This window comes from Lepisma saccharinum, chromosome 12 (assembly GCF_977018435.1).
Source record: "Lepisma saccharinum chromosome 12, izLepSacc3.1, whole genome shotgun sequence".
NCBI classification, from domain to species: domain Eukaryota; kingdom Metazoa; phylum Arthropoda; class Insecta; order Zygentoma; family Lepismatidae; genus Lepisma; species Lepisma saccharinum.
Window position 1 is genome coordinate 55,222,724 of NC_139240.1, and position 12,865 is coordinate 55,235,588.

Here is a 12,865-nt window from a genome sequence, read left to right on the forward strand (position 1 = left end):
TTTACTAATGTTCCCTGAATTTTATGAAGGTCTCCCGTCTGGTTTCCGGCAAAACATCCCCATACCATTACACTTCCACCCCCATGTTTCACTGTGGGAACAAGACACTCTTCTTTCATTCTCTTGCCGACCTTTCGATGCACAAAGGTTCGCCTATTGTTGCCATACAATTCATATTTGGATTCGTCGGTCCAGAGTACCCGTTTCCAGTTATCCACAGACCAACCTTGGTCCATTTTAGCCCAGGCCAATCGTTTCGTCTTGTTCACACGTCGTAACAATGGCTTTCTAGCAGCTACTCTGCCATGCAGCCCTTCTTCACGCAACCTATTCTTCACCGTTGACACAGACACAGGCATCACTCTGCTGTTATTCAGGGAAGCAGCGATGACTATTGCTGTTAGGTGCCTGTTCCGTTTGCTAGTTACTGTAATATATCTATCGTCAGCTGCAGACGTTACACGAGCTCTTCCACTACGTGCACGGTTAGCATGACTGTTGGATTTACGGTATCTGTCCAATGCACAATGAACACCAGTCTTGGAAATATTTAGTTTTCTTGCTATTTCGCGTTCCGAATAACCTTCATTTTTCAGCGCACATATCATAGCACACATTTCAACCGAAATTGCATGTACCCGACGATGACGGGCCATTTCACACAGCTCCACTTACCTTGCACACCTCACACACAATAATGGGCTCTCAATGTTGCCTGCATGAACAGCAACTGACTCTGAGCCACTGATAAGGATGTGCATGAGGATGGCTACCATACTGACCGGTTTCATGCACACAGCTGCAATGTTGCCAGGTTCAGCAACGTTTTAGTCACTTTACATTTTGCCAACCACATGCTACACATTCGGTAAAAAAATTGGTTTCGTATCTTGCGAGGTTCAACCTAGACTACATTGCATTTTCCATGTGTGTCATCGTCACGTCTTTCTTGGACAGGAACAGTTGGTTCCATACAACACTCCATACTGATTTTTTTGCCGTTTTTCATGGTGGTCTTTAACTTTTTGTCAGTAGTGTATATATTTTTTAAAGATTGTTTAGTTTTTAGATTTCATCTGTTTTATTTGGTCAGATGTATTAGACTTAGTGGTGTTAGTAATTATACATTTTAATGTTTCATGCCAGCGACATTTGCATATTCTTCTTCCTTTCTTTATGAATGTGATTACAATAGGTTTATGTGAATAAAAAACAGTGAAAGATATGGGGACACAAGAGATTTCACTTATGCAGATCACATTTCAGGACAATACAGGGTGGCTCAATAAGTCACTTAACATCCTCAGTACAAGGCCACTGTGGCATGGAATTTGAAATTGGCGATGACCAATCATTGCCTGGCCAAGGGGGAACCACATTGATGCCACCCACACGGTCGGCGGCCATCTTGATGTCCGCCATCTTCAATTCAACTTCAGAATTTTAAATGGGAAGGGGGTTGTGCAACATATCAAAATGGGCTAGAATTTCACGAGAAATGCAATGGTGAAGGTTTTTTCGACGTATCTTTAACCAGTAAAAAGTTATGACTGAATTCTTGTACCAATTAGCTCCTTTTCGAGGTGTTAGAAAAATGCCTTAAAATTTGTTTATCGCATCGGTAATGCATCGAGATCAAAGTGACGTCTAGGGAGAGACGTTCGCATGCGTCAATGTGGTTCCCCCTTGGCCAGGCAATGATTGGTCATCGCCAATTTCAAATTCCATGCCGCAGTGGCCTTGTACTGAGGGTGTTAAGTGACTTATTGAGCCACCCTGTATATCTGTTTTTTTGTGGTTTCTGCATTTTTAAACAAGTGTGAAACTACACATTCAAAAAATGAAACTTATTTTTCCATGGTGTACACTATATTATCAGCCCTTCATCATTCTATTGATTGATTGATTTAGTTTATTTTACTTCGCGTTTTGTGCCTCTTGGCTAATTTGCAAAAAAGGGGATGAGTGATGAAATTGATGAATGGACATTCACAAACAACCATGCGCGGGTGGGATTCAAACCCGGGACCCCAGGCGTTGCAGCACGATGTGCTAACCACTCAGCCACAGGGTCCGACTCCATCATTCTAGAATGATATCAAAACAGTGGTATGATACTATTCTTTGAAACCCAAAATAATTTTGGAAAGATTCTGCTAAGGAATAGATGGTTGATCAGTCAAAATGTATACTTAACAGTATTTCTCCCTTGGTAATTACCCCTGTAAGAGTAACAAGTCCTTTTTTTGGCATTTACAGCTATACTAATACTTTCAGACTGCACTTATGATTACATTTTTAACACGTACTTATAGTCTTCTCCAGGTATGTAGCATCACTTTTTTGAACAAATCTGCCTCAGTTTACTACTGCTAATGGCCAAATATTATTAAGCCTTGTTTCCATGATATGAAAAACTCAATATGCTGACCAAGGCAGAAAATTTATTTGATTTTAAAAGATAAACTAAACGTAACGTTTCAACTTTCTAGCAAGGTCTTCTTCTTCTCTGTCTGTCTGTCTGTCTGTGCATGCATGCGTGCGTCTATATATACGTTTATAAAAATGTGCTGGGTACAGAGTCTGAAGAAGACCTTGCTAGAAGGTTGAAACATTATGTATAGTCAGGGTGGCTACAAACAAGCAGAAATGAAATTCCATGACTTTTCCAGGTATTCCAGGAAAAAATTTACATTTTTCCCTGACAATTACAAATTAAATTAAATCGATGTTTTTGCAAATGAAAATAATAAACTCATACAGATCCAGGTATGAATTTGTTAAGTAACAATATTATCTTCTATGAAATTGACTTAATTTCTCTATTCTCTATGATTTGAATTCAAACTGCAAAATAGTGAATTTCACAAGTGTAAAATATTATTTTTTAAGTTATGAACAAATGAGATTAACGTGAAGAGTGATTGATTAAGAAATACATTTTGTAATTTATCAGTCTCCTTATACATTGTCGGTATTATATGTTGACATTTCCACTGAGAGTTTGGAACCCTTGGCTTGCAAGAACCATGAGTGCGGACTCATTTTTCAATGCATAAAGCTACTTCTCTCTTTGTAAAGCAAACAACTTAACTCTTGCATATAAGTGAAACAATTGAATTGTACAAAAGAAAATGTCATATTTCCTTACATTATCAATGGGATTTCTGCTTCAGTACAGTATATCCAAGTGAAGTACTGTGAAACTGACAACATGCAGTTATACCAGTTATATATTGCTGACGAAAAGGGTATGTAGGTATTACAAATTTAACGTAACCAATATATAGAATTGCATTGTATAGGTACCTGATTTAGCTAACCACACATTAAAACAGGAACAAACAGCTTCTGAAAGTTCATATATATATGAGGGGTGTCCTGAAAAAAGTTCCAATGGTGCCTGTACACAGCACTAGTGGCCGGAGAGCGACACACACATGCGGGCAGGAAGAAGTGGCATGTAGCTGTAATCTGGGAAAGTCGCAATAAAGCAGTTTTAGGACAGTTCTAGGTTAAAGATTGCAGCTCTCATACAGTCTCCCACCGACTGCGATGTAGCCTACGTATAGTAATCAGATTTTTGCACGCTTGGAATTTGGCACAGAGCCACCAGCAATCGTGTGAAGTGTGCAGACCGGACGTTGTGAGTGATAGTATGGTCAGACGATGGTGCAGATAATTCATGGAAGGCCAATCGAATGTGCATAAGCCCATACAGCTGAGTACATGTCCTTTGCATCACTTCAGGTGAGAGATCTTGGACCCCTCCCTGTACAGCCCTGGAATGCATGTACCGACTTTCATCTCTTTGTTCAGGTTTCTGGCAGGACAATGGTTTGACAGCTGCACTGCGGTAGAGATAGTTCCAGTCTTTGCTGTCAGACATATATGCCATGGGCATACAAAATTTAGTGCCATGCTACGACAAATGCCAGCACAACGGTGGTGATTATGCCGAAAATTAGATTGGGACTCACTGTTACTAATGCAATAAATTACTACTGATATTCTTGTTTTATTTATGCTTAATCGGCAGGGATCTTGATTTTTTGTTATTTTCTTTCAAATTGGTGTATTTTTTATCTTTTGTTTTTTTACTACACGGTGTCATTTTTCCCAAAATTCACATTTTCAGTTTAGCGCACTTTCTGGCAAATACCTGAAATTATACCTTCATTGTGTTTTTAAACTAACTCCCTAGCCTTCTTAAACCCGAAGGTTCATGGCTGCAGCAACACAGGTCTTCCATCTTTCCCTATCTTGAGCAAGTTCTATATACTCTTTTCCATCCCTACCGATTTCCATTAGGTCCATCTCAACGTTGTCCCTCCATCTTCGTCTTGGCCTTCGTACAGGTCTCTTACCATCAGGTTTCCCAACAAGAATCCTGTAAACTCCTCTTTCCTCTCCCATTCGTGCCACATGGCCTGCCCATCTAAGTCTTCTTGATTTAATTATTCTAATAATATCTGGACATGAATACAAATTATGTAGTTCTAAATTATGTAACCTTCTCCACTCACCCGTCTCCTCATCCCTTTTAGGTCCAAAGATTTTCCTAAGGATCTTATTTTCAAATACTCTCAATTTATGTTCCTCTTTCAATGTAAGGGACCAAGTTTCACATCCATATAATACTACAGGCAAAATTACGGTTTTGTATATTTTAACTTTTAGTTTCTTAGATATTAAACGAGAAGACAAAAGTTTATGAAGGGAGAAGTAACATGCATTTCCTGAATTAAGCCTACTTTTTATTTCCTCTTTAATATAATTTTCATTTGTTAATATTACTCCTAAGTATTTGAATTTGGAAACTGGTTCAAACGAGTTGTTATCAATAATTAGATTTTGATTATTACCTAACACTTGGTTTCGGCCTGTAAGCATATATTTAGTTTTCTCTTTGTTAACTTCCAAACCTATCTCTTTAGCAGTTTTGAAAAATATTTTAGCATTATTCTTAATTGTGTTCACATCATCCCCCAGTAAGTCTACATCATCTGCATATGCTAACAACTGAGTCACACCATTTAATTTTAGTCCTTCTTTAGTTTCTTTTACCTTCCTAACAGCATATTCTAAGGCAAAATTAAAAAGCAATGGAGATAATGCATCTCCTTGTTTTAACCCATCATGAATTGTAAATTTGTCAGACATATTAATACCCACACGAATTTTACTTTCTGTTTCACTAGTGCATATTTTTATCATACTAACAAGCTTCTTAGGTATTCCAAACTCTACTAATATATTATATAATTTATCTCTTTTGACCGAATCATATGCTTTTTTGAAATCAATGAATAGCTGATGGACATTTTGATTATATTCCCAATTTTTTTCAAGTGTCTGTCTGATGTGAAAAATTTGATCTGTAGTTGATCTGTTACGTTTAAACTACTGTTTCAAATTGTAAGTCACATGGCCTATGCCTTTTCCTGAGAGTTTGATATCTTGAAAGTTATTTTGGGAAAGTTATTTTCCATACACCCTTTTTAATTTTAAGGTAAGGGTTTTAGATAATGGAATTTTCCCCTTATATACTGAAGGGTGCATAATGACCATAAGTGGCGACGCACCAAAAAAAAATTAATCAATCAATCTCACGTGACAGATACCGATATATTTGTATGGCACCAAAAATTGGCATTATCTTTTTTTTGACTTGTAAGTGTTATGTTTCCCAAAATTCGCATTTTTGTTTTAGAACATTTTTCTGCCTAACATACCAAAACTTATACTTAAATTGTACCTTTAAACTATTATCTTAAATTGTAGGTCACATGGTCTACGTATTTTCGTGACACTTTGATATGTTGGAACATATTTTTGAGAAAGTAAAAGTAAAGTCCTCCTCTGTGCTTAGCACCAAGCCATGAAGGCATATAGGGGGTGTGGAGTTAAGACCCCACACTTTCTAGATCACGGCCGAAGATGGGGGTGATGTGATCAGCACCATGCTCCTGGCTACCTTTCCCCCCAAAAATTTGCTCCAGGTACCCGCTTGATACAAGGCTGGGTGGGTGCCGGAGCATTTTGAACAGGTGGAAAAGATCCCGGTCCTCCCCCGCAGGGGATCGACCCCGGGTTTTTGCATGGTAGTCAGATGCCCTAACGACTGAGCTCCATTATTTCTCGCTCGACAAATTCTGATGGTGCGCACTTAGCTTGGTAATACAAAACACATCTCGCGTGACAAATACTGAAGATACATTGTGATGGTAGATACGCTCTCGGTCTCCTGTTAGAGCCCTACCACTTTGCTCTGTGATGCAAATTGTTTTGATAGAAGTTAAAATATCGTGGGAAATACATGACTTAATGTGGCTGTCAAAATTATTCCATGTATAACAAGCATTATAGTTTACTCTTGAATAAAATATTTGGAAACTTGCACCTTCTATGTACACAAATATGGCACATTTTGTTTCTTTAAGCCTAGAAATGACAAGAACGTTGGATTTCACGGAATTTTTCATTGTTTTAGGACATTTTTTTAAGAAAAAATAATCGCTAAAAGAGCCAACATTTCGCATTTTATGCCAAATTTACGTTATTTTGATATTTCGAACGGGCGAAAAATGTGTCCAGACATCACTGCACATTCATAAACACAACTTTGCAGCAATTAACATTTTTCACGGTTTTCGCGTTTTTGAAAAATCAAGGTCCCTACCAACTGGAAATTACTTTCTGGGCACCCCTTGTATAAATCAGTAGATGGAAAGTGAAAATTTAGCAGGGCTGGCAGAGAAAAGTCAATTCTAGAAGAAAGTGAATTCCTTTATGATTGAATGATTCAAGTAAATATGATATTAAAATATTTACGTATTTATTATTAGTATTTTATTTCATAATATTGGGCATTAACTTCACTCAGTGAGAGATTAATGAACATCTCTCACGAGTTTAAACAGACAAGACAGAGTGTGGCGTTAATTTCATTGCAATACTAGTGTTGCAGTAAATTTGAGGTTGGGAGCATGCACTTGCCAATTTTTTATAACGTTCATCAATTTATGAATTATGTTTCACTTTTTGGTGATAGTATTCAATATATATCCAGTTTTGTTGGGTTCTTCTTGATATCTAAGAATAGTGTGCAATGTCATTGTAAATGTATGTTAACTTGTGCGAAACCAGTAATACGTCAGGATGATGAAAGAAAACCTTTGTAAGCACTGCTACATTAAATAAGGTGAAGTGAGCCAGAAGAATAAGAAAATTCCAGCAGCATATTTGCAATCTAAAGCTCTTGTTTACGAATGCGAAATTTGTTGGATGTTGCAGTCCAAAAACTTCCAACAAAAATCAATTCCATAAGAGTGCTATGCATGCAATTTCTGTCCCTTAGTACTCCCATACGGACAAGAAAAAATGATAATTCAATGCATTTTCCACTTATTATTTAGAGGCTTAATACATTTTTCTGGCCCTCCGGAAATTTCTCTCTTTCTCCCTCTCCTCCTGCCATCACTGGTTTCTGGTGCCGTGTTTGTGTTGTGCATAAAAGGGGCCTAAAAGTTGAGGCCGAAACATAGCAACAAGATTTCCTGTTCCCATGCAGAGTTCCATAACGATATGTATAAAAATAATAATAATAATAAAAAATGTCAATCAAGACAAAATTCCCTGACTTTTTTTGACACCTCAAATTCCCTGACTTTTCCCGGTTTTCCAGGTCTGTCGCCACCCTGATAGTTTATGTTTTAAAATAAAATAAATTTTCTGCCTTGGTCAGCGTATTGAGTTTTTCATAAAAATAAGGATTGGTAAAATATTCAAATCACTGGGAAAAATTGTGTGTGTGAGGATCTCTTTTTGTTTCTAACTTTGGTGTGCTTGGCCTGCACACCCATACTACTATTTATCACTTCACTTTTGTAGAAAACAAAAACTTTCACTATGATAATGGTTCCATAACAACTGTGGACTAATGTTTTGTGCAATAATTCTCGAGGAAGGCATAGGTTCTCTCATGTTACTTTTTGTGTTTTCCACAAGAACTCACCTTGACTTCCCAACATTACTCTCTCCTAAGGTTAAGATTTTTAAAGTAGTCAAAATGTCCTTTCCCATTTTATAAGTTTCTGCAATACGTTGGGACAAAAGAATCACTTTGTAAAATTCACTAGTATGGCTGATACTTGTTGCATCATCTGGCATTATCTTATTCCGTGAACAAAGACGACATTGAATGTTCATTATCAGCGCAACCAACAAGAAGGGGAGAGGAATGTTTACGCTGATTGGTGGTAGAATCCCTTATCAACAGCTGAAAACTGCTTCTCCCTCTATTGACAAAATCTCCTAACATATGCTTCCAATTTCGATGATACTCTGCAAGGCTTTTCTAGAAGGATACAAGGAGTGATGTAATGAATAAAAAATCAATTTGGGATTCTAGTTTGGCGTACAAAAAATTGGAAATTCAGCATTCATTGGATCTGAAAGCAGCTTTAAATGGGGCGTTTGAAGAGTTTTAAACCATTTTAGCATTTAAGTTCAATATTGTGCATCTTAGTGTCGTGAATTTATATAGATAATTCCAAGCGTTTGCACAACATCTTCAACAGAAATTACATAATTTTATTAAAAAAAAAAAAAGACAAGTATTTAGTTCCCACGCCTTCTGCAAGTTCGAGGATTTTCCGCTTATGGCGCTGCTGTCGCTTCTGGGCAAGCAACCCTCTGAATGTGTATTCTCCCTTCTGCGGCACCGGTCATGTGCCGCTCGGAGCAGAGGAGGGGGAGGGTTTCACACCGCAATTTGTAACCTTATCTTGCTTTGACATCTGGTTTATGTTTTGTCCGCGCAAAGACCTTGGAAACTCAGGGAAGTGCATTCATTCCCTCAGTGGGTGGCTACTTTCAAAATACAAGACAGACAGTCTTGCAAGTCGAGGAAGTGAATCGCCATCACTTAGTTTACACAAATTACGTCGGTTCGTACAAGTCTGATCCAAAACAAGAAAGCCAGTTACTTCGATGACTTACTCTGTGATGCTCTCCGATTTTTTTTACATATCTAGGTTATATGCATCATAATCGGAATTGAAGAAAATGTAGGATGGAAGAGGGTGGTTCAGAGATTCCCATTTTCGCATTTTGACTTTTGTTTTTACCTAATACAATAATTATACTTATACTAAATCTTTTGCGCCGCGGTGAGGCCCAAGAACTGACTTATTTTAATTTATTGAGGCTCAAAGTGATTAATAAAATAAAAATTTAAATTAACGTTCATCATCATATTATTATTATTATTATTATTATTATAAAACGTAAAGCGCAAAATTTAATAGGACGACAATGTTCTGTGTGAGTTTGGTGTGGAGTAACAAAATTTTAATAAATTTATTTCCAAACCATGAATTTCATCTGAAATTAATGATGTCCCCGATCACATAGTGGTAACGTCATCACCTTGTAATCAAGGGTTCCCGGGTTAGGGTCCCAGTTTAAACTGTAGGTCCAATCCCAATTAGCCTATCTGTTCATAACATAGGACTTAATACAAAAATTGATGTAAGATTATGTATAAATTGACAATTTTGACTGTCGTGTCGGCGTTAAATGAACCTAAAAATTAAAATACAAATTATACAAAAATAAGAGAAAATTTACGAAGGGGAAAATTTATGTTACTGGTTGGAAGATGTAGAGGCTGGGGAAAATGAGACAGGAGACACTTACCTGGAATCCCCTTCAATTTGAACAGTGACTTGACATTGGTAACATTAACTAAGGAAGCGTTCATTCATTAACTGACATTCGAGCCTATAGGACTTATGACCTTGCGGTGCATCACAGTCAGAAATCTGGTGAAATCTTAATATTTAGTTTCAAGTGGGATCCAAACCACTCCTTCGGGAGCGGCGTGCCTTCACCGGCTATTGAACCCGGGGCCCTCTGATTACAAGGTGTTACCATTAAGCCACCTGGTAGGCCCTCCTTAGTAATGCATGAGTAGTTTAGCGAGTAAAATTTTAAAATTTCGCTTAACTTGAAACTAGGGCGACTTTTTTTTCCGCCTCATTTGAGCTGGAATGAAACTTGGGAGAGTCTAGAACTTGTAACACAGAAAACTAACTTTTATTTATAACTCTTTTATCTCTCTGTGTGTGTAAAACCATAGTATCTTTTTCACGATTAGGTCTTGTTCCATTTTCCCTCCTGCGTCCTTTGCTCTCTCCCTGGCTCTTCAGATATAGAGCTTCCTTCATTTCTTGCCCTTCTCTTTCTCTCTCTCTCCCTCCACTTGCTCGTTCTCTATTTCGCTTTCTACCTTTTGCTTCTGTTTCTCATTTTCTCTTTCTATATATTTCTCTGTATCCCTCTCTTTTTGTTTCTCTTCCTTCCTTTATCTCTTTATCGTTCTGTACTGTTTCTTTTCTTTGTTCCTTTTCTCACTCCATCGTGAGAAATGTTTATCTTCAATTCTCTCAATCCACCCCTCCCTCTGTTATCATAGTCTGTTTTGGTTGGTTTTCCTCTTCCTTTTCCTCTCTTTCAGTCTGTGTTGCCTCTTTATTTCCACTAGAGGCACATGGCACAGTGGTTCGGATCCCACTTTAAACTGTAGGTCCACTCCCAATTAGCCTTTCTATGCATAAAGTGGACTTAAAACCACAAAAACAATCAATCTATCTTTATTTTCACTTTCATTCTCTATCCTTTGGTTCTTAAGCATCACGCTCCAGCCTCCTTTAGCCTGCCCCGCTCCTAGGGGTGTCGTCCTCCACTGGTATCTATTTATTTGAGAATGGGTGAACCCTAGAGCCGCTTTATAAAAAGAGATGGCCGCAAAAATCCGACCTCACAAAACATGCCCAGGAACCTAATCTTACTTTCCAGCAGGCCAGTGAGACTTTACAAAGGGAAAACTTCCCTGTTATTGTCCTTCAATACATTTTTTTTTTAAAATCAATTTTAATCTCTATTTTTTCATTCCAAAAAGAATAGTTTCGGAGAATTAGAGATTATAAAAAGGAATTCACCTTGGCTTTTCTGTCACTTTTGAGCCGAGGACTATTGACGGGAGGGAGATCCAGAGGGCACTGGCATACGCAAAGGGGGTGCTAAAGGAGCTACAGCCCCCCCGAAATTTTTAGAAAATAAAAAATTCAAATGAAGGTTGTAATATAGTCGAAAAAACTCAAAATGACCCCCCATAACCATTTTTGTGTTTGAATTACTTTTAAAATGAAGGTTTAAAATGGTAATTTGAGCTCATACCAAATGAAAATAAAACACCAACACTGAAATTGATTTACGGCAATGCATTCTATGATTCAACCAAATATTTAATCTCCGTCTGTTCAGTAAAGGTTAGATTCATGACATGGAACCCGCATTCACATTCAGTTGTAGATATTGGTACAATTTCAATTGAATTCACATGATCCTTGACCTTGAGTGAGGTGAAAATGTGTCTTGGCTGACATGATTCCATAAAACACACGTTCTTAATCATCTAAATGCCATGTGTGTGCATTTTATAGGAACATAATCAAAAATAAACCTGTCTTCAAAGCGGCCATTCATACTGTGCAATTAAGATTGAAAACAATGCTTTCAAACGTATGGTTTTCCTCGATCGGGAACCACCTCGACTTATATTTATAAAACACAACAAAATACTACAGATCTCAACAAGCTCTCGAAGAAGATTAAATGACCAAGCGACTCAACATACTTCAGAAACGCCGCCCAGTTTTAGTGTTCGATACAAGAGTACTTGTGAATCACCAGAAGTCTGAAAAATACCGAATACATGGCATTTAAAAGAGACAGCCAGGGGTTCCAATTTTTCAAAAACACTGGGTGGACTCAAAAATTTGAATTCACAAATCACATAAATTATTGGGTGGGCTCGGGCCCCACAGACCCGTATAAATTGGTGTCACTGTACACAGTCACCATAAATTGCATGACGAGAATTTTTTGTATGTAGCTATGGTGTGGTAAACTTAATTGAATCCAAATGGAACACCATAAGTACGATATAGTTTACAAGTAGGTTGGAAATAATGATCCCCGGTTGAGATGTGTCACTCATAACTAGAAATCTGATGTTTCAAAACAAGACGGGGGGGGAAAATTCCTCCTATTGTCCCTTCAAATGACACCCTGCATTAAAATTAATAGATATTCGCTACTTTCAAATGACAAAATTCTCATTTTCAGTTTCATCCTCTTCCAAATGGGCACAAAACGAGCTTTATATGTTTCGAAATTATCTGTTTTTAAAATAACCATAAATTCTAAAAAAAAAAGAAAAAGAAGTAAATAAAATGTATTTATTTAAAAAAACAGGAAATCTGTGTGTGCTCTTCTAAAATGGAATTTTCAATGCCCCAACTTTATGTGCGTGTGTGTATAACACACACACACACACACACACACACACACACACACACACACACATATATATATATATATATATATATATATATATATATATATATATATATACATACAGTACAGACAGACAGACACACACATACACACATATATATGTATTTTGTACCTTACAGATGAAAAATGTTCCTGCGCTACTGTTTATGCACCATCCAAGTTCACAAGTTCAGCCCCCCAAAATAAAATATATAGGAAAATATAATTATAATCTCTAATTCTTCGTATGCCAGTGCCAGAGGGTATCAAGTACTGAAATTAAATAATAAAAATATACGTTTTTAGTATTTGTTGTATAATCGAAGGTTATTTATTTCTGCGGAACTTATTGGAAGGTAACGATTAGCTATATTGGGAACATACGGTTGTGAAGGCCAGTGTCAAAGAAGATTTATGCACACTGGAACTAACCAAGAAATATACTTTTCGTCTACTGGAT

The 12,865-nt window shown here is 37.2% G+C and overlaps 1 protein-coding gene across 1 annotated transcript in view; it reads right to left on the reverse strand.

The window, feature by feature from the left end:
* The window catches only part of LOC145996488 (ras-related protein Rab-18-B-like), a 35,759-nt gene extending 27,629 nt beyond the window's left edge, over positions 1-8,130 (reverse strand). The window contains exon 1 of the mRNA XM_083132985.1: positions 8,018-8,130. Coding sequence (XP_082989111.1) covers positions 8,018-8,085 — 68 coding nt within the window. The 5' untranslated portion in view covers positions 8,086-8,130. The remainder of the gene's footprint in view (positions 1-8,017) is intronic.
* Positions 8,131-12,865: the final 4,735 nt, after the last annotated feature.